General features: G+C 42.1%; 1 protein-coding gene and 1 pseudogene across 1 annotated transcript; one reads left to right on the forward strand and one right to left on the reverse strand.

Moving 5' to 3' along the window:
- Nucleotides 1-102: 102 nt before the first annotated feature.
- On the reverse strand, nucleotides 103-18015 carry LOC147196001 (uncharacterized). Its single transcript, XM_086127348.1, has 5 exons — nucleotides 17821-18015; nucleotides 12508-16534; nucleotides 7692-7818; nucleotides 3428-4285; nucleotides 103-2155 (listed from the first exon to the last, which is right to left on the reverse strand). Exons 2-5 carry the CDS (start codon nucleotides 15908-15910, stop codon nucleotides 1597-1599), a joined length of 4947 nt encoding a protein of 1648 aa, XP_085983474.1. The 5' UTR covers nucleotides 15911-16534; nucleotides 17821-18015; the 3' UTR covers nucleotides 103-1596.
- A 3404-nt stretch (nucleotides 18016-21419) lies between these two features.
- LOC147196002 (uncharacterized) lies at nucleotides 21420-22125 on the forward strand (annotated as a pseudogene).
- Nucleotides 22126-23118: the final 993 nt, after the last annotated feature.

A 23118-nucleotide genomic window follows, 5' to 3' on the forward strand; every position in this document is an offset into this window, starting at 1 on the left:
GGTATGGTGACTGAGTGTATTTTTTGTTCTTTTCCGTGCGCTGCTACAAACTTGCATGTAATTTTGCGTTTCCATTTACAAGGCAAAATGACAAGTGCATACTCACTCTGAAACGTTTTTATTTGACTTTGTACAGCGTAATGAGTCAGCTGAGGTTTGTCCAGATCTCCAAGTGAACGTGGAAATGCATTCCAGTTTAAAAAGGATTTCTAGATCCTAAATTCCTTTATGAAAAGGTACATACAGTATGTCGATCCACTGTGAGCTGTAAGTTACACTACATATACAAATAAAAACACTGAATAATAACACTGTTGATATTGCAAGAAATTTGAAATCAATCATAGGATCTTCAACAAGATTTGCAACAAGATAATAATACATGAATATCCAAATGTACTTATTTGCACCAAAGAAGAGAAAAAAATGTGAATTCTCTCTCTCTCGCTCTCTTTATATATACACACACACACATATATATATATGTGTATATATATATATGTTTTTTAAAGGCCAGAAATATACTGGTCCAGCTGACTTGAGATCAAACTGGGGTGCATGTGGCCCCTGAACTAAATCCTGATCTTGGATTACGTCTCGTAGTAATTGCAATAGCTCTACTGAGGGGAAAGCAGCATTGAAGAAAATTAAACTTATCATCAACTACAGTCGGCCATAGTACACAAATCACTCAGGAAACACACTTCACGTAGAATATAGCGTGGATCTCTAAGCACGTCGCTCAATTATGAATACATTCACATTTTCAGGTCAGAAAAGAAGTAGGAACAAATCCTTCCAATATTTTCCATGTCTGCATATTGATCCCATTCTATGTACGTATAGAGAACACTGCACTACGCTCTTATCTCAATGGTGAAAATATATCGGTCACACACAGTTAAATGCACTGCAATGTTAAATAAAATACACTGTACACTTTAGCTTGACCTCAGTCAATTCTTAAAGGTTTGTTGGTTAAATACATCCATATATTGTGGCGTTTGGGAAAGAAAAAGAAAAAATATTCAATATAAAGGCCGCAATCATGTTAAATGGTTCGATTTTTAGATTCCAGCACTCTGTTTCCAATCCCACCTACCATGTAATGGTTAAGGATCATGCCAAATATTATATATTGTATATAATATTGTTTTTCTGGAGTATGTTGTTCGTGTAATCGTTGCTGTACAGCACATTCAACATAATAAAAAATCTTATGAAAATGTGTGCAATAGGCCAACCTGTATTCTGTAAATCATCCATAGGTATCATTTTATTTTACTGTTCATTTCTTCCAGTATAAACCGTAACTGACTGCATTTCCTCACAGCCTCTCAGAGTCTTTTGACTAAAATTCATTACATACTTTAAGGTAAGCTCATTTGGTTAGCATTTATGCATCTTTATGTGGCAAGAAGGCAATGGCAAAGCTAGCTGCAAGATTAAAAGATAACAGAAAAGAAAATAGGCTTGGACTGTTCAAGCCAACAGATTCTACAGAGAAAGTTGAAGAACTTCTCTACCGTTTTTTGGAACAAACTCAGTTTAGGTGTTGAAAGCGTCCCACAGAGACCCAGGCAATAACTGCTTAGTTCAACCAGAAGAGGAGGAGGATGGGGATGATGTTAAAGACGATGAAGATGAATGGGGAGGTTGGTGCTCCTCACGTCGACAACGTTCGGTTATCCTGGCCTCTGACGATGATGAAAATGATGTCATTTCCTTCTCCTTCTCTTTCCTACTTCCAGTGCAGACTGACCTCTGGGCTGGTTTGAACTGCCAGGTAACCTTCTTGGTTGATGACGATTGCTCAGCTGTTGTCGTCACCGTTGCTTCAGCAGGTTGATTATCCAAGTTTGTCGATCCGATGGGAAGCTTGCTCGCTTTGCTGCTGTGGTCCTGTTCAATGAAGGGCTCGTCCAGAACCTCAGGTTCTGTGACTTCTCCAAATGAATCCCAACGCGGTTCTGCTGGTTGTCTTTTAGGTCGGGCTAACCCAGCAGATTTAGCCCCTGCAGCTGCAACTTTGGAAGGGCGACTGGGACCCGAATCGGACAGGTCCGAATCCCAGTCGCTGTCTCCTGCCACTGAACTGCAACCCAATATAGACTCATCGACGGGCTCAGAGCCAGAACTTTCAGAGTCAGACTCCCTGGAAAAAAAAAAAAACGAAACGCAGAAATTTGTATTTGTACAATGAACTTGAGACACTGCAAGAGTAGTGGTCCACTTTTTCTGGTCTTTTTTGCAGCTCTCGCATATTGAGGTGATGGTCAACGCACCTTTGGAGATGCAAACGGTGCTGGAAGAGTTGCATGTGGATGAGTATGGCGTGCAAAAAAAAAAAAAACTAAACTAAATAAATATTGCAAGTTAAAAAAAAAAACATGACTTTCAGCGGCCACCTGATGGAAAATGACGAAAGATAACAGCAGTGTAATAGGGCTTCTGAGATGATTTACAAAATAATTTTTACCTGAATGAATAGATAAACATCACCATATTTTGGTTAAATAAGTAAAAAGTGGTTAGATAATATGTTTAATTTTCATAAGAACAAGAGAACGCAATTTCCGGATAAAATTGCATGTGAAGGCCAAAAGGCTGAAAAAAATGGCAATTGGCATACCGTAGTTACATATGAAGTCAAGATTGACAGTGACTCATAATACATCCATCCAGCGGTCATGCTGGAGCCTATCCCAGCTGTCGGCGGGGTACACCCTGAGCTGGTTGTCAGCCAATCGCATGGCCTAATTCTAAAGACCTGACATGGCCGCTACAAGACGTCCAGCTATCACCTGCTACTAAATAGAGAAAAGCTATTTTCCACATTCAAATTGAGGATAACAATGATCCAATCATTGCCAATTTACATATGGATAAGAAAATCCAGCCGTCAGAAGTGCCAGGCATGTTTGACCAACTGGAATAGCTTGAAAAAGGGCATCCTGAGCCTTTCCACTTCAAATTATCTTGCAACCCGATAAAGGGACATAAAACATCCATCCATCCCTTTTCTAATCCGCTTTATCCTCACAAGGGCTGCGGGGTGTGCTGGAGCCCATCCTAGCTGTCTTCGGGCAGTAGGTGGGGGACGACATACTGAACCGGTTGCCAGCCAATCGCAGGGCACACAGAGACGAACAAACCGTCCGCACTCACACCAAGGGACAATTTTTGAGTGTTCAATCAGCCTGCCATGCATGTTTTTGGACTGTGGGAGGAAACCGGACTACCCGGGGAAAACCCACGCAGGCACGGAGAGAACATGCAAACTCCATAAAGAAAAGCTGGAGCCTGGTATCAAACTTCTGCCCTGTGAGGTCGACGTGCTAACCACTCGACCACTGAGCCGCCAACATAGAATATATATATTTACTCTAAGTGTAGCATAGGACCTTTCACAATAAAAAAAACCTACCTGCCACTGTATGATGCTGATCCTTCAGGGCCTAAGAGGAGGCAATCTGGAGCAGCTAGGTATACAAAACTGTCAGTACATAAAAAATCTCCTCCTTCTGGTTTCCGGGGGGCAAGGTGAGACGGCCTGGCATGGGATTCCAGGTTGGAATGCTCAAAATGTGCTTTCTTATGGTCAAGGTGTCGCTTTATGTCTTGAGTGGAGTAATCTGTAACTGTGGAGATCTCTCCATGGGGGCCGGGTCTTGCTGACACAGCAAGATAAACAAAGCTATCCGGTTGGACAAATGGATCAATGTCACTACAGTCCAGTCCTGAGCTTCTAATTGGCTTATGATATGGATCTATCAGGTGTTTTATTGGCTGCTTCATGGGAGATGGCGGAAGGAGGGGGTCATTTGCCATGATGGTAACTTTTCTTCTCGGTCGCATTGCTTCAAACTGACTTGTTTCTGATTGGTCCAGTGTGGACTTATAGCTTGAAAATAGTCCCCCTCCCATTTCATCCCTCCATCCATCTCCATCTTTCCCTCTCGTTTCATTTCTCCCTCTCGAGCCACAAATATCCTCGGCGTTGTCCTTATTTCCTTCAACGTCTTGGTGAGAGGAGGTGCTGAGCAGCGAGGGGTAGCACCACTGGAGTTCAGCACTCTCCTCCCTGCCCCATTCCTTGAAACCTCCATCGTCCCCTTCCTTCTCCAATGATGTGTTGCTGCTGCCAAGGTCAGAGCCACTGATTGGCTGGTCGCTGTCAGAGCCAGCCCCCTCCTGGCTCTGAGTGGATAATGAGAGAAAGACGCCACTGGAGTCAGATTCCAGCGTTAAGTTGGAGTCTGGAGAGCTGTCCTCTTTATTTGGGCTGGAAGAGAGATTGCACAATTGCTTACCACCACTACGCCATTACATTTGTGCCGTTCTATTTTTAACTCTCTATTCAGGCCTTTATACCCGACACAATATGTGCATTGATCGATATCCAAAGTTTGATGGAGACATAATTTAAATATTTAACTCCTTTAAAAAAACACTGCATCGTATGGCTGGCAGATCATGGGTGAATACAAAATTTAAAGGTGCTTCCACTACAAAATAAGGAAACGAAAGACAAACATTTCATGGTATGGCTTTTAAGTTTTACAATGTAATATAAATATATATTTTATCTATATTGGTAATGAAAAAGGAAATGAATAATTATACGAGACTTTCAATAATTATCATAAATAATTATGAGCATGAACATAGTGTACATCTTACATCTATGTTAAGAGGACTGTTAAAGAGCTTTTCAAGTTACAGTATTTCACAAATTTTAAAATGTTTTGGCACATCAGTATGATTGCGCATTTCTGGCAGTTTCCGAGAAAAAAAAACAATGGTGTGAAATCACAGTTTTTCCGCCCGATAATTTAAGCAAAATCTCTTATTAATCTCGAGAGTGGCTGCCTTTCCAGCAGCTCCTATATTTTGTTGTTCTACTTCTTCCTTTCATAACTTTGCTGCTGTGAATTGGGAATTTCTCCATTGAGAGACTAATAAAGGTTTTCTTTTCTTTTTTCTTTTATCATATAATATGATGAATACATGGCGTTTCTCAAGGTATCTTATGTTTGTGGGGAATTTTGTTTCTATATAGTAAAGAGAATTACAGCTTCTTCCCTCTAGCCATTAACTCCTTAAACAGTCACTGACGTAGTCACTCTTCTTGTACTACAAATACTGCTACTGGTTACTCTAAAATGGTTCAATGATTTGTTGTTTACGATGATACTAATGCAGCGTGTTATACCGGAGACAAATTCCTTGTGTGTTCTACATACTTGGCCAATAAAGATGATTCTGATTCGGATTCTGATTCTGATTGACATTCATTCAGAAAAAGTATGACTTGACATGTCTTAGTCATAGTTTTCTCTTTTCAATAAGGCCCGAATGCTCCTTTATCCATACAGTATTTTGCCACATGGACATTCCGAGAAATTTAAAATGAAACATTGCATAATTTTCATATTTTATAACATGTTGCACTTAGTGACAGCCATGGGTAAAACATAAATTATTAAATATTAAACTCCCAAAAGCTTATTTTTATTCATAGATAGAATGCACACAAATAAATAAAGAAATAAAAACAGTAGCTTAGTCCGTTGTTAACTGTTACACAGTTGAATTGATGCCCAGCAATAGCTGTGCATGTACTGTATTACAATCAGTGGTAACGGGCAGTGGTGGGCGCATCAGTAAATTTTGCTGGTCCGTTATTTGCCAGCGGGCGGCCCACCGATCCAAAATCATTTCAGTCTGTCAGTCGTCAGTCCATCACTCTGTCATCGTTATTTTCGCCGCGCTTTCGTCATCATTATATTACGGTTCGTCACCGCTTTTTTAGAAGTGTCAGTGAAAAACTGTTCAACAGATTTTTACTTCACTGTAATTTAACAAATTACAGTGTATAATAATTTTATTGAAATCAGGGTTTAAATAAGGATGACAGACTGACGACTGGCCTGGCCTGAAATAATGACAGACTGTTGATGACGGACTGGCGGGATGGCCGCTGGCGAATGTGCAATGACGATGAATTGCTCACTTCTGGTTATAGTTTCATGAAATAAAATGCAAAACACAGTCACAATACAAGCGGGAAGAAACCGAAACAAAAAGCAGCGTTTAGAATTGAAATCAAGAGTCATTGCGCTTTATGGAGAGGCAAGGCAACTTTATTTATATACACTGTATAGCACATTTCACAGACAAGGCAACTCAATATGATTCACATAAGCAAAGACACAACAACAACAACAAGCATTTACAAACACCTCCAAGCGTTTACAAACAGAACAGACAATGACACAGACAAAACAAAATCGCCTTGGAAAAAGTACTAAAAGAATGCACAGCGACACCATTTAAACACATTTACAGAAAACTTTAAAACCATTTAAAAGTATAGAAATATCTTGAACTAACAAAAAGAAAAACATCAGTGTAAAATGTTTTCAAGACCTGAATCAAAGGTAGGAGGGGAGGGGGGGGGGGGGGGAGAGTTTTTAACCTGGATTTTAAAGCATTGATACTCAGGGCTAACTTCACTTCTGTTGGCGGTTTATTCAATTAGTGTGCAGCATAACAACAAAATTGAGCTTCACCATGTTTACTTTGAACTCGATACTCCACTAACTGACCCAAGTCTACAAATCTCAGAGCTCGACTGGGTTATATTCAATCAGCACTTCTTTAATATGTTCAGGACCCAAACCATCCAGTGATTTAAAACCAGTCGAAGAATTTAAAAATTGAGTCTACAAACTAATTCGTAGCCAGTGTAAAGCCTTTAGTTTGATGTCTTTATTCTGGTCAGAACACGAATTGCAAATTTATGACGGTGCTGCAGCTGTTTGATGCTCTTTTGAGGGCGTCCAATGAGAAGGTATGATTTGAATGAATTGGGCAACAATCGCAGTATGCAAAATGGATCACTCTGATTGGCTATTAGCTAGCAAATGCAAATCAGACTGCCTCTGGGCGAAAGGCCTGCGCTGGCCGCTGATGTCATGCTACGGCAAATCCGATCTGACAATCTACGTTATGCACCATTACATAAGAGTCTTATGTTCTCGTTTATCATTTCCATGTTCATTCCATTCACCATGAACCTTTGTTTCTATATAGTAAAGAGAATTACAACTTGCTAAACTTTGAATTGTGCTTTTTTTTTTTCATGAAAAAGACTCAGGTCAGGTCTATCTTTATCAAAAGATATTTTTTCTTTTATTGCATATTTCCGATCTATCGATCCATCACTTTATTATTGTACGTTTTTACTTAGCTATTATTGACAATTTAAAACTTATTTTTCCCCGTGGAGAAATTAATTTGAGTATGTGGATTATTTTATTTATGCTCTACAGTCTGGGATTCTTTATTGGACCAAATTTCAGTTCCAATATTTATATTAAAATAAAAATCTTGTTATTGGTACAAATATGAATCAAAGGCAATGATCTGCCACCATGGAGCCAAAATATTTATATTATACCCCACGCTTTATATAAAAAGAGCTTCATTAATATCAGTAAACTTCAATAGCTGGTTGCAAAATGTCAAATGCTAAATCAATTAATCACAGACTAAAAAAAAAACAATGTAAAAGAAATCAGTAGTGTATCACTCTACACAGAAGGTAACACCAAGTAAAGTGATATTGGTAGTAACTTGCCCAACACCGACGGCAATTAATTTGTCACATTGACACTGCCACTAACCTTGTGCCCACAGTGGACGTCCCAGCAGAAGATTTTAATGACCAGCCGACAGTGTCTTTGTCTGTGTCAGTGACTGGCAATACCATGGAGCTGAACTCAAGACTGACTTGGGACCTGCTCCCCACTCCTAGAAAACAGCACACATTTAGTTTCATTAAACAAGAGCAAGAGGACAGCTGTTGGATACTGCATTTTTATCACAGTAAGTATTACATGAGCAGTTGCCATGTCGATTTCTAACTTTTCTTTTTGTGTTCCTGGAATGGAGTCTACATAGTGATGAGAGAGACCTAGATCATTTGTTGGGGCTATCACCACCCCATATTCTGTAACATTGAATTTACATTATTCACACCACTCATTTAAAATATTGATGCAAGATTCACAAAATATGAAGTCATATCCTCAAACAAAAGGAGCGATTTGGAAACCGACACTGATTGTTTGACTTCAGAAGAGCTGGATTCAAAAAAAAAAAAAAAAAAGTCGAGGCAAGACAGTATTATTTATATAGCGCATTTCATACACATGGCAACTCACGGGCTGTTCTTCACACAAACTCACAAGTTAATGACACTCACAAGCATCGCAGATATCACAAAGGTATCTTCCGATATTGACTAGAATATTGTCATTGACACCATTCAAACACATCCATCCATCTATTTTCTAATCCGCATATCTTCGCAAGGGGCGCCTATCCCAGCTGTCCTCCGGCAGTCGGCGGGGTATACCCTGAACTGGTTTCCGGCCAATCGCAGGCATAGACGAACAACCACTTGAAACGTATATATAATTGACCCAAAAGAGATTGTCCCATGTTCACATTGCTCCTTTTTTTTACCTCCTAATTACTGTTTATTCTTTATGCGATGCGGAGCTGTATTTGAGATGGCGTGTCCACAAATAACAGTGCACACATCCAGCCATCCATTATCTAATCCACTTATCCTCACTTATCCACCGTGCAGAAGCTTGCTCCAACCATTATATATAAACAGGAAGAAATTTTGTAATGTTTTACTCCTTCGTTTAATGATATTAAACAGTTAAGCTTAACATATCAAACAATAGAGAGAAAGTTCTTTTTTCATTCAGCAGCATGAGCTCAACTTGTGCCCAGAACTAGTTATGTAAAAATGACAAGGGTTTAATTAATTATATGGATATTTGGGAATTAATGCGGAGGAACTGGTAATTTCAAAAAGAGTTACTCATCAGATAACCACACACACACACACACGTATACATTCAAACAGAAGATGCAGACATGCTACTTACACAACAGGCACAGAAAAACAGTACACACTTCAGTCCTCACACAAGCGCCACTTAGCCCATTATCGGCTCCAGCAAATCTCAAGACAGGTAATTTTTCGACATAACTCAGAGGTGATGTCATTGCTCAATAGTTCAAACTAAAGCCACAGATACACGTTACCTCACAATGAGCGAAATGGATTGCACCGATTCGTTCTAAATACAAAACATCTGAAATCACTGAATGAGTGCGTGGTGCGAGGAACTTTTTAGGGGTTGCGGTGGGTAATGGGAAAAGTAACCAATCCAAATCAAATCAACTGCACACAACTACAACTGTAGATGTCTAAATAAAACTCAGTTCGCGGCACATTCAACATTAAGCATTTAAAGAACAACAACTTTTTCTATTCAACATGTTTTGAGGTTTGACCACATACAGTATTACCTAGTCAATGGGATCATGTCAAAAATAGTAGCGGTACGGTACACAGTGGACCCTAATTTCATGCCAAGCATAGGTCTAGCACAAAGTCCAGCCTAACTGTGCACATGGGTGGACTTTTATTTCCTTTGGAGAGTAGAAAAATGGCATTTGCGCCATTGTGGGAATGAACATAGCCAACTTGCTTCACGGCCAGTGGAAGCGGCTCCACTCATTTCCTTTAAATTCAGCTCAGGAGAGGTGCATGACTGACATCGCGGAAGCATGAACGCAGTCGCTGGTCTCTATTCAGGAGATGGCTTTCAGGTGGGCTAAAGTTCAGTCAACTTTCAGGCACCATGTTTGTCAGAGTAGCCCAGGGCGTATAAAAGAAAATGCCCTCAATCTGTGATCTGCCCAATTCCCAGACGCACTCAAGGAGGACCTGCATGAAAATCTAGATGCTTCATTTCTTAGACCAAGGGGATGTGCACCATCTCCACAAATGAAGCCCTGAGAGTTAATGACCCCAAAATATTGCCCTCTGATTGGTCCATTGCCATTCCTTTGAGTACTATAATAGGCGTGCAGCTCAAAACAGGAGTGTCACATCTACCTTTGCATATATGTGGTCATGGAATGAGTATGGTAATAATGATGTAATGAGTAACCTAGCCTAATGTTTGATATACAATGTCATTGGAAAACGTAGGTCACTCTTTTGTTTTTTGGGTTGTTGTTTTTTGTTTTGTTTTTTTTTGGAATGGGGATGGGGGTGGGGGTGATGCCAGCAACTAATGTCTTCACTGTGACTCATTTTGCTATTCTGGGTCACAATTATGAGACAAATGACTCCGCTCCAGGCAATGAAGGTAGCTGAGGCAGAGCTGACACAAATTGTAATTGGAGAACCTGACCTGTTTTCCATTCCTGATTACGTTTATGACCCAACAGGCGAAATTTCAATCCTGTGTTTTGTGACACTTTTGCAACAAAGTGCATTGTGTGGCAACGCAACTTCAAAGATCGGTTGATCGAACCAGCAAGCTTTTCTCAAACCAATACAGAGAACAACACACCCCGTGTTTAACATGCTCTAAAGCAGCAGTCCACAACCTTTTTTGCCGCACGGACCGGTTTAATGTCAGACAATATTTTCAGGGACCAGCCTTTAAGGCCGGATAAATACAACTAAATAATATGATATGACCTGCATGAAAACTGTGATATTTTCGTAACATAATAATAAACACGAATCATGACACGAGGAACGTCCGACCTGGCCTCAACACTCTCTGGTCACCATGGTAACATTTAAACATGCCTTCAAAATAAGATACACCGCAAATACAAAGTGCATGAAAAATACGACTCACCATCACCGCATATTATGTAGAGTGGGCTTGGTGCGTGGGAATCTCCTAATGAGATAAATCCATATCTTAAGTAGGACTCCTGATACCGTCTGATTAAATGTAACCTTCTTTTTCTTGGAAGTCGAAGGGTCTTCTTTTGTCTCCTGGCTGGGACTTTTCCCCTTCCTAAAGAAACTTTCCAAAGACGTTTATTTATTACGGTACTCATTTTGCTCGCTCCTGGTTTTCATTTTAGCGGTAACTTATCACGTGACCGAGAAGCGCACCTTGACCTCCGTCAAGAGTGACTTACGTGATGGATATAACAGAAAATCCGGTAATTTTTTCAAAATAAAACATCTTTCAGATTCCGAAAGGAATGAAACAGAAGTAATGTTAAGTTATTTAGTCTTTCTGTGCGGCCCGGCACCAAATGACCAGGGGGTTGGGGACCACTGCTCGAAAGTGAACTTTGAACTGCACAGGAAGCGATGATGACTGATTAAAAATCAGCCTTGAGAGCGAAGAGGTGCAAACATTGGACCAACAATAGAATGCTGATTTCATATATTTCTCTTTTTTTTTTTTTTTTTTTTTAAACGATAAACAGATCCTAAGCTAAATTTCCCATTAAAAGTTTCCTGGAATTCAACAGACATTTATCTCCTTCGTAACATGATTCCAACAAATCACAAATAGTATCACCGCAAGGGGTTAGTGCATTCTTTGTCACAATATAGCCCAATGACATTAAATTTTTTTTAAATAAAATCCTAATGCCAGTTCAATTCCAAACACCCATTCACACAACCTATATTCATTTATTCTCTGTCTTTTTCAGGCACAATCCCTGAGAGATGTATTAGAGTTCACACTAGCGCAGGGTGTGAAACTAATTTTCACCGCGGGCCACATCGTCATTTCCCCAGAAGTCCATTATGACATAGAAAACAGTAACAACCAAATCTGAATCCTGTTGCTCAATTCATGTTAAAAGGGGACTAGGGAGGGTGGGGAGGTCTGGAGTGTCTTGTAATATCTTTGGAAAGTGAAGAAAATTTGCAATTTTTTTGTCAGTTTTTCTGTCAAAGTGACATGAACAATACGTTCATTCAGTCATTTTCTAATCCGTGTATCCTTACGAGGGTCGCGGGTGTGCTGGAGTCTATCCCAGCTCTCTTCGGGCAGTAGGCGGGGAACACCCCAAACCGATCGCCAACTAATCGGAGGGCACACATAGACAAACAACCATTTGCACTACCACTCACATCTAGGGACAATTTATTCTGTTAACCCGCTATGCATATTTTTGGAATGTGGGAGTAAACCGGAGTACCCGTAGAAAACCCACACAAGCACGGGGAGATCATGCAAACTGCACACAGGAAGGCTGGAGCCTGGTATCAAACCACTGCCCTGTGAGGTGGACGTGTTACCCAGTGGATCAATTTAAGGTAGAAAAACTTTATTTGCTTGAGTGATCCACAAAAGCAAATTGCATTTGAACCAGCGGTTTGAGAGTGAGTGCGCACCGATGCGAATGTTGTCTGTTCGGCAGGGTTCAAGGTCGCAAACGGTCGCAAAGACGTTTGCCAACAATTTTCATGGTCTCAAACTGGTTTTCTTATGGCAATGAACTTTTGCCATACGTGTTCGAAATTTGCTACGTGCGCACACAGTTCCAAACCTTTGCCACTGAGTCAGATATGGGCTTAAAGCATGTATATACAGTACCTTACTTAAAGACATCAAGTAAAACAGCACAGATTATGCCTACCTGTCAAGACAGACCCTTTCTCTCTCTGCTGCCTGGGATGCGTTTGGTACAGATCAGATCGCTCCTTTTGAGACTCCGCCGGTGTTTGGTATAAATCCTGGGTGTCCCCTTGGCCCTGAGATAGATCGAGGTGTTCCAAATCAGAATCCAGCTCTCTCGCTCTCTTCTCCAGCTCTGTCAAACTGAGCTCCGAGGCTGCAGACGAGGGGGGGTGGGAGCCTCCAAAGCCTACCGGAGGCCGAAGGAGGGGCCAGCGTTGAAGGGAACCCGATAAAGAATCTGTATCACCTCCTGCTGCTCCCCCTTTCTCCCAGCCATCATCCCAAATGGTATTGACCATCTGGAGCACGGAATCCCAACTCTCGATTGCATGCTCCTCCCCAAAGGATCTTCCAATCCCTGCTTCCACCACACCTTCTTCGTTCTTTACATGTGCCAGAAGCTCCTCCGTTTGCAACTGTTGCTCTTGCTTTCCATCTTCAATGTCTCTCTTTTCCATTTTCTCACAGATAATGTCATGAGGCCTTTCGTCTACGACTACTTTTATTATTTCATTTCCACTCTCTTGAACTTTTTCTTCTAAGCTTATTTTGATATTGTCTTGTTTGATGTCGTCCAGCAGTTGCTTTCCAATTGTATCATTTGTCTTGGATGCAATCTCTTTAGTTTTATGATTGCTGTCGTCGATCTCTCCAATTTGATGTTTTCCCCCTGTCTCATTATTATGATCAGTCTTATCGCTTTGTTTCTCCCTGGTTTTACATTTTCTGGGTTCTTCCTGGTCTCTGTAGACTCTCCAGTGCTCCAGGTTCTGCTCTTTCAGGGACGCTCTGCCCACTAAATTGGCTAAATTGGCTTGCTCTTGATGGGAGGGCTCTTTTAGTGAGCTCCGGCCTGTAAAAATGTTCAGATCTGTCGAAAGCGGGTTCTCTGAGTGATGGCCTGGGCAGAAATGGAGATGGGAATGCGGGCGGCGCTTCTCTAAGGCAGAGATGACTGATGGAAGTGGTGGAAGGATGGGAAGGTTATGGACTGCGCCACCTTGCCGAACAGTTCTCTTTCTAACCATGATTCGACGAGGCCAGGTGGACTCAATGCCCTCAGCGGGGCCTGTTGATTCCAAATCTGCAAGACCTTTTCGAAGTCGTGGGCTAAGCACCCCAGGTCTCAACCCTGTGGCAGTACCGGGTCGAGACCTGGAACTGGACTTTGAGGATTTGGACTTTTGGCTTTTGGATCCTTTTCCAACATGGCTGGATATTATTTTTCCGATATCCACAGATGTTTTCTGAGCTTTTTCTTGAGGGGCAGTTTCAGTTTTCTCCACAGGCTCTATATTCACCTGGGCTTTATCTATGTTGTTGTTGTTTTCTTTATTTACGGTGTCATTCTTAGTTTTAATTTCTATTTCCTTGGCCAGTCCCACATCAGGTGCTCCTTCCGGCTCATGTGAAGACGCGATCGTTACCTCTTTTTCAAGTTTAGTTTCTAAAACTGCAGCTGGGTCTGAGCTCAACTTTTTAACAATGTTGATTGCTTCATCTCTTGCAATCTCCACCGGCTCTGGACCTTCTTTCATTTCAGGCTCTGTTTCTATATCTACCGTCATTCTAAAATCATAAACGGTTCCAGTCTCCATTTGATCTCCAAGCACAACCCCATTGTCTACATTATATAAAGTTGATGGTCTCGCCTCAGGAATTGGTTCTGCTTTAGTGACAGCTCTTCCAAATTTTTCTCCACCCTTTGTCCCTCCCCTTTGTCCCTCTCTGTTTACAGCTTTTGACACATTTTCTATATATACTCCAGATTCCACTTTTCCTTCCAAATCTCTCCCCCCTGCTCTTGTTTTCACCTGTGAACCCATTCTTTTTTCAGACCCATTTTTAATACTAATTTTGGCTCCATTTTCATATTTGTTCCAGCTTCCAACTCTATTTTTTCCATGCATCCCAGTCATGATGTCAGCCTCGGCCATGCTTCCACCTCCACTGACTAATCTTGATCCACAACTCGGCTTGCTTTCAACTAACCCTGAGCTCATATTCCCATTGTCAGTTTTAGAAACCATACACTCGGCAAGAGTATCTGAGAATACTTTTGAACCAGTTCTATTTCTTCCCACTGCACCAGTGCCCATTCTTGGGGCAGCACTTGGTGAAGGTGAAGGAGAAGGCGAAGGCTGGGGAAGTAAAAGTGGGACCGTGTCTAAGACCTGTTCAGGTTCTAAAAAGACAGAGTCTCTGTCTGAACGCAGAGGAACCGGTCGACCATAACCAAACGTCCCAAAACTTGTTTCCTTCCTCTCCCTTTCTCTTGCTCTCTCCCTCTCCAGTCTTCCTCTTTCTCTCTCTCTTTCCCACTCTCGCTGTGCCCACCCTCTCTCCATCTCCCTCTCTCTCTCCCTTTCCCACTCCCGTTCTCGCTCACCACAACCCCATCCACCTTGCTCCCTCAGGTCCTGCTCAAGGTCATGAGCGGAAAGTTGGACCAATGGGGCACGGTAGGGGGAACGTCTAAGTTCATGTGGTGGTGACATCCTTAGGCTCTGGCTTTGTGAGTAATGTCTTGGTTGAATCACATGGGGAGGTGAACAACGCAAACTTTGAGATTGACTTGGGCGAGGTTTGGCAGGTGAGAAGAAGACTGGCGTATGATAGCCAGATGAGAGAGGTGAGCCCGAGAAGGGGGATATAAGGGGAGATGTAAGAGAAGGAGATGGCCTTCCTGGGTGAGAATAGTGTGCTGGGTTCAAACATCCTCCTCCTTGGGCCATCATTTCATTTGTAGTGATGTCCAAACAGTCCAGGTGTTTTGGAGGTGTGAGAACTTTCCAGGAGTGACGACTATCCCTACTCTTTGTACTCTCCCCATGATGAAGGTGATAGTGATGGTGGTGCTTCTTGGATGATGATGACACTCCTGGTGCAGAGAATGAGGACACAGCTGGAGAAACTGACCGGTTGAAATGTCCAGGCGAAGGGCAGCCACCACCATCAGTATCCTGAACTCCGAGTTTCAGCGAATCGTAGATAGCCCGTTCATCTAGACGGCGAACAAATGAGGGGTTTGGAGTTAGAGAGCAAGGCTGTGAGTCGAACATTTCAGCTGGAGATCTGCTAACCCGAAGGGAGCCACTTGCAGAGTAGCTGAAACTCCCTTCACCTCCAGCATCTCGTCGCGTTGATCCTCCAGGATGGTGATGATGATGATGGTGGTGGCTGTCAATTTGTTGATTAATGCACATGGTATCATAGATAGACCGTTGTGGTACATAGCCGTCACCGTATCCCCCTTCCATCATCACATCTCGACCTCTCACTCCTCTTTCTCCAACTACATGTTTCTCCAGGCAACATGAGCTCTTCCTGAAACAGCCTGGGCGGCTAAGTGGTTTGCCCATATTTTGTTGGAAGGTAGATAGTGGGAAGGGTGGATGGGAGGCACGGGAAATGTTTGAAGCGTCAATTGTGAAGTCTTTAGTTTAACTGGATCTGAAGAATATTGATTTTATAAACAAGCCAAACAGACACATGTCTTAAAAATGTGTTAAATTGAAGTGTTCCAGTCAAACCAAAGAAGAACAGTCCTTCTATTCTATGCAGATTCTCAAGACTTATAAGAGAGGGTCTTTGAAACAACTCAGTTTCTAAAGGTCACTTAAAAAGACAGCCATGACTTGGGACAAGTTAGAAAGAAATTGGAAATTGAGTCTTTTGTCCAAAAATGACCGTGAATGACTTACAAAAGTAAATACGAAACATGTCCACTTTGTATGTCCACAGTTATTGTCCTATGCCCATTTATCAATTTTTTAAAATGTTCTCTGCCTCCCTGTTTTTTTTTTCCAGGATGATTTTGCTTACAGTCAGTTTTTTTTTTTTTAAATCACTATGTGCTTGGAGCCAGTTGTGTCTTAATCCACCCAAGCGTTGGGAAGGCAGGCACAGAGCACAGTGAATAGGAGACTGGATTCAGGCAAAGCGTCCCCTCATTCTTGCTGTATTTGTTGACTTGAGTCGTCCATCTGCGAAAAAAACAAACAAGGAAGATGATGCTGCACAGCATGGAAAAATCTTTGCTGAATTGTCATTGTGTGCCTCACGTTCATATATTAGCGAAACAGCAAAGTTCATGCTTTTACATTTTGAAAATAACTTCATAAATAAATAAAGACTGACTGTGTTTTTAATTTACCCACAATATAGTAGGTAGCACTTGGTGACTACTAATCTCTTTGTGTGAGATTCAAGAGCCTATTGAGAATTTCACAATCATGAAAAGCCAAAGACATTTGGTGTCCAAGATAGAGTGGGGGCTTGCCAATAGAAGGCGCCAAGGCACCACCCTTCCGCCTCGCTCCAGGATGGAAATAATGACAATAAAATGGAAATAATGACAATAAAATGCTGTAATATAAATGCTTCAAAAAATATCTACATAAAGTTTTTAGATGAGCAGGATACTTTGTATAGTTGCTGATCAGTAAAATTTGTTTAGCTCTGGTGTCTCAAACGAGATCGTTGCCAATAGACTCATTACGAGTGTGCCATGCCATGGTCCTAGTGCAACAGACACGTTTTGGGCATTGTTGGGTGCCCCCATTCCACCATCCATAGCCAATGACATGTAAAGGGAGCTACCGTTAAAGCAACATAATTTCCTGTCTGGCTCCGAGTGGTCCTTCCTTCACATGCATCAATGTGACAGCCATATTGGATTTGAATCAGCCAGGCTTGTACAGAGGAAAAACTTTTGTTTTTCTATTCAGCTCAGTGAAGTCACATCAACATTTTATGAGAGAACATGGAGCTCGGGCCGCATGGATAAAAATGCTTGTATTGGATTTGAGGACTTAATCATCGGTTTTTAAACAAAATTATAGACATCAAGTGCCATGACCATGCTCTGAGGTTACATGAAGAAAGACATTGGCCAGGTGTTGTATATAGTGGAGGGGCATAGCGACTTGGCTGGCCCCAAATATCAAAAAACAACATTTAATTGATACCCACTGAAATGCATTGGGAAAAAAAAAACCTCAGATAGATAGATAGATATGCACCCCGTCCGCAAAGAAATGAATTAGCAATTTCGCTTGTTTATGTCTTAAAATATCAATGCATCAGTCTGTTTTCTCTCCCCATACATCGAAGTATCTCTATTTCTTCACTGCCCCGCCACCTGCTCTGTTTCCTCTGGTCAAAAAAAAAAAAAAAAACCTGATCAACGCGATCAGAGTCTTTAGAATTCAGTCTCCCATTCCGTTCTGTGAATGCATTGCCCTTATGCATGCACAATTGTTTTCCTTACCAGAATTGTGTCTGTGCCGTGCCTCTTGATGCGTCTCTCATCATGGTCTGTATCGTTTTCTCTTTCTCTTTCAGTAGCTTGTATTCTCCTCCTCCTCCTCCTCTCTTGCGCTCTCTCTTTCTCTCTCTCTTTGCTGTGAATGCTGTGAATCATGCCTTCTGTCAGAGGAAGGTTTTTTTTTTGACAAGCACACTCTGCCAACCAACACACCAACGCAAACCTTCCTCCTCCTCTGCCCTTCTTTCTCTCTCTCTCTCTCTCTCCATGTAGCTCCTCAAATCAACCTCCCTCTGCCGCTCTCTTCCCCTCCCTTTTACCCTCCATACAGCTTCAGGGTTAGAAGAGCTATAAGAGACGAACTTTTCCTCTCTTTGTTTGCTTATTCAATATTTCACACTTCATATTGTCTTTCTCATGAAATAATGTATCTGTGATTAATTGTTTAAAATACCGTATCTGTGCTTTATTCCATAGCATGTTTCTTGATTTAGTTTGGCCTGATACTGGGGTATCTTTGGGAGAACAGCGAGTGGATTAAAAATTAAGCAATAGGATACTAAAATGAAGTATCTATCTATCTATCTATCAGCTCCCATGCACTTCTTCTCTCCATCTCTCTTGTACAGCCCTCTCAGCCTGCCCTCTACCTCCCACTCTTCACCTCAGCATTAATGCAACACGCATCACTGAGGAGGCGGCAAGGTAGTTAGTACAGGCAGCAGCAGCAACAACATCCACATGGAAACGGCTGCCACCACTAGCCTCTTCCAAGCAAGAGGAGCTCGATTTTGAGTGACAAAGAATCACTCAGTGATTCAGCGAAATCACCACAGGAACACGCAGACATTTGTCACAGATTTATTTCAAACACTTAATATTAGCATCAAAGATAAGTGCTAATGGTAGCAATATAGAGCATTTTTGGACAATATTGGTTTACATTAAAAAGGTAAAATTTTAGACTGTACCATTTTCGATGTTTTCATGAAAGTGCAAGGTGGCAGGCAGATTAGGATATGTGTGTTTGTACTCATCAAGTTTTGGGCACATAGATCCGTTTTCACCGCTACTCATACGGATTTTTTGTATTGCGGAAACCAAAAAGCAGTTCCCCATTGTTTGAATCCATTGTGTCTGTCCTCGGTGTTCCACTGTGTTGCCTTTCCTTTAATTCAATGTGGGCTGGGCATCGCCCCAATCATTGCACCTGTCTCACCTACACACCTGCCAGTCTTCACCTCGTCAGCCATACTCTCCACTGGAGCATAAGGGCTAGTCTAAAAAAACCACCCATTGCCAGTTGTTCAGCTACCTTTCGTGCTGCCGAGCTGTCGCATCCAGCCCCTCCGGTCCACCTTCGGTTGGTTTCTCTGACTGCCTTTGTTTCTTGCCTCCTTCACCTGGTCCTCTTCCCTGATGATAAACCTGTACCGAGTTCATTCTGTCTGCCTGTGGGTCCCGTGCTTGTCTTAAGCATCCCAGACGCCTCACGACCAGTCGTTAAGTATGTCACACTACATGGACAACAATGCGTCTTGAGAACTAAAAATTGAGCATTTGTGTGTGTGTGTTGTTCCCTTCACGTTACAAATTATAGTTACCTTGATGCAAGGGCAGCCCACGTCTCGCATCACATTCACGTTTCGCCGCGCTGGTGCTGGCAGATCCGGCATTTTCTGTGTTGTGGCATTTTTTGTGGTGGGCGCCAAGTATTTCAGTTTGTGTTTGTGCCGTGGTCCTTCAAGCCAACTTGGTGGCTCGGTCTTGTAAGGCGCCCTATGTTGGCCTTTTAGCCACACCCATAACCACAGACCCTTCTACATTGACATCATGCAGCTTCTTCCTTTGTGTGTTGCTTTGTGGTGCGGGAGTCTGTTGCTGCCATCATAAAATCCAGAAGAGAAAATGTGTTCCCTCAGTTTCTGGCTTTGAACAGAATAGGAGTATTGAACATGCATAACTGAAATAAATAAGCCACAAACTCTTTGGGTCAGGTCAGTGATCTGCGCATGACGCGGTAGTAGACAGTCGTCTAACCAAGTTTGTCCATCCCATTCATGTCTGCGTTTTCCAATGCAACACATTCAGTCTTGGGAACACTGACCAAATTTGTCTCTCCTTTTTTAAACACGTCAACTTAATGCATTGTTTCCTTGTGGCAGTGGCGTTGGTGACCATCATCACAATGTGCATGTCCTGCCATGCAAGCAGCATCATATTTCCATTTTGCAGACATTTTTCCGCTCTTCCTCTGAATTTCTCTTTGTGGCATCCTTTAACAGTTCTTGTTCTCACTCTGTTCTTCCTTAGAACATATTTTTTCTTTCAATTACAAATCCTGTTATGAATCTGAGTTCCCCCAAAATAATAGGGAGGTCTTGAACAGAAACTGGTCTCCGTTGTAATTTTTTGCAACTGCTGGGTTTTGATAAAAGTAATTTTCTGCAAAGCGGTTCGTGGCACCCACGATATGCTGGAGCAGTTGATCCGTAATGAACAGCTGCAGGAAGTCAGCTGGATGGTCTGAGTCCAGCTGTGCTGCGGAATTCAGTGGTTCAAGGGGCGTGGTGAAGGTGTTGTTTTTGGACTACCATCCAATTCGCTGCCAGCCCAAAACATCCCCACTGCTTCTAGATGCATGAACTATAAATTATAGAAATATAAACAATTGCAAATAATATACTGTATATTCTATTGCCGCAATGTCAGGTATAGTACTTTCATTTCATTCACCTTCTTTTGCACCAACAAAGCAAGGGTGAGCTCTCGCACATCCATACATGGGACATTTTGCAGCAGAAGTAGTAGCAGTATCAGAAGCAGGTAATAACCTAAAGCACACATAAATGCAGTAAAAAATGAATACATCTATCTTTCTGCATCACGATGTAAATATGTATAGAATTTACATTAATACTTTTATTTTAACAATACATTTAATAAGTACTTTAATCAACCATGATTTCACTATGTATTATCGTCATTATTTTAAACGTAAGAAACCATACATCACAAACATATCAAGTCGACTCGAATAAAAGAACAAGTCCCAAAAGGTCCAACCCGGAAGTGGAGCGCCGGAATGATTAAGCCCAGCTGCAACGCAATGTACTTTGTTCAAACATCAAATTGCAGCTGGACAAACATGACAACCGTGCAAAATGAGTTAAATAAAGACACCACTGTTCTAGACACACGTTGGCCCACGCTGTCTAAATTGCCGATTGTGAACGGTAACTAACTGTGATTGCAAACATAAAGCACAACGGACACAACGCAAAGCAGACAAACAAAGCAACCGATCATGATCGAATCTAAAGCTAACTTTACATACAGTATCTGGTAAAGAAAAGCACACGCGTAGGTTACCATTGGGCCATGCCGACGACGAAGCGAGTGTATTCACTAACGTAACATAATGCGATCCTGTTTTTTATACGTCGCGCGAACGGTCACCTGTCAGTGGCAGCCCCGCCCCTCTTAAAGTGCCAGGTTAATCCAACACACATGCACTGCTTACATACATTGACACTAGTCAGTTTATTCCACTTTGCTCGTCATCCAATTCACTGAATAAATGAAATGAGAGGCAGTTGTTTTAGAAGAGCAGACCGGACCAATTTTTTGGGTGTCAATCAGCCCTTCAAGAAGAGGTGAGACAGGCTATTGGTGGGCAGAAGGAGCTTTCAGTAGACTGGATCGCGGCAGCCAACGTGATCCGAGAGACGGGCAGAAAAGTACTTAGAATGTCTTCTGGTAGAAAAGGGGAAAATGAGACTTGGTGGTGTGGAAAAACCACAAAAAGAAAAAGATTACCGGTAGCTAAGAGGAAGTGGGACATTGAGAGAACTCAAGAAAGGAGACGAGACTACAAAGACATGCAACGTAGAGCGTAGGTGAAGGTTGAAAAGGCCCCCAAAAATCGGCATATGATGACATATATGTCAGGTTGTACAGGAAAGAAGGTGAGAAAGATCATTGCAGGTTTGCCAGACAAATAGATAGAGATGGAAAGGATGTGCAGCAGGTTAGGGTGATTAAGGATAGAGATGAAAATCTGTTAACTGGTGGTCCCGGTAGTGTGCTGAATAGATGGAAAGAAGGCTTTGAGGAGTTGATGGCTGAGGAAAATGAGAGAGGAGGAAGAGTCGAAGAGGCAATTATGGTGGACCAGAAAGTAACACTGGTTTGTAAAAAGGAGTTCGAAAGGTACTAAAAAGGATGAAATTTGGAAAGTCAGCGGGTACTCATGACATACCTGCGGAGGCATGGAAGCTTCGAGAGAGGTGGCAGTGGAGTATTTGACCAGGTTGTTAAATAGAATCCCAGAGGGTAAGAAGATGCCTAAGGAATGTTGGGAATGTGAGCTGGTGCCAACAAGGTTGATGTGCCTTGTGGGAACTATCAAGGAAGCAAGTTGATGATCCACAAAATGAAGTTGTGGGAAGGTAATAGTGGAAGCTCGACTCAGGACCAAAGTGTTTGTGAACAACAGTATCATTTCATGCCCAGAGGAGTATACTACAGATGCATTATTTACATAGAAGGTCAGAAGGAGCTGCATTTTCTTTCTTGATCTAGAAGAGAAAGCCAATGACAGAGCACCCGGAGAGGAACTGTTGTACTGCATGAGAAAGTCTGAAGTGGCAGAGAAGTATGTTAGGATACTCTAGTGCAGGACATGTATGAGGATAGCAGAATGGTGGTGAGGTCTGCTGTCGGTGTGATAGAAGGGTTTAAATTGGAGGTTGGACTGTATCATGGTTCAGCTTCAACCCTCTTCCTCTTTGTAATAGTAATGGATAGGCTGACTAATGAGGACAGACTGGAATCCCCATGGTCAATGATGTCGAAGAGAGCAGGTGGCGGAACATTTCGAAAGGTGGAGGCATGCGGCGGAAAGGAGAGGAATGAAGATTGGCAGAAGACGGGCTATATTTGCATGAGTGAGAGGGGTGGAAGAGGAAGAATGAGGCTCCAGGGAGAAGAGACTGCAACGGTTGAGGGGGAAATGGGGGAAAAAAAAAAGCAGTCTGGAATTGGAGTTTTCGATCAAAGCTGTTGCGATAGTTTTTGATGATTCTCTTTCAAAGTTTGTTTGATTTGCAATTCACAGATGGCATTGTCAATGAATGGAAATCTGCGGCACCAGGAGCAGCAATTTCAAGCAGTACACACAAGCTTCGATAGTCATGTTTCTGCACTTAACACGCCATAAAAGTGTGTCTCTGCCTCACTGTGTCAGGTCTCCCACTTAGGTAGGCAGTGATTTCCTTGTTAGAAACTCACTCTTGGCTC

The sequence above is a fragment of the Hippocampus guttulatus genome, chromosome 13 (assembly GCF_054856545.1).
Source record: "Hippocampus guttulatus isolate MCC_2025c chromosome 13, RoL_Hgut_1.0, whole genome shotgun sequence".
Classification (NCBI taxonomy): domain Eukaryota; kingdom Metazoa; phylum Chordata; class Actinopteri; order Syngnathiformes; family Syngnathidae; genus Hippocampus; species Hippocampus guttulatus.

Coding starts and splice junctions, on each gene's coding strand:
- LOC147196001 (XM_086127348.1), bottom strand. CDS start 15,910: ATGGGCAAACCACTTAGCCGCCCAGGCTGTTTCAGGAAGAGCTCATGT. Junction 7,819..12,507: donor GAAAGGGTCTGTCTTGACAG/GTAGGCATAATC, acceptor GCTGTTTTCTAG/GAGTGGGGAGCAGGTCCCAA. Junction 4,286..7,691: donor ACGTCCACTGTGGGCACAAG/GTTAGTGGCAGT, acceptor TCTCTCTTCCAG/CCCAAATAAAGAGGACAGCT.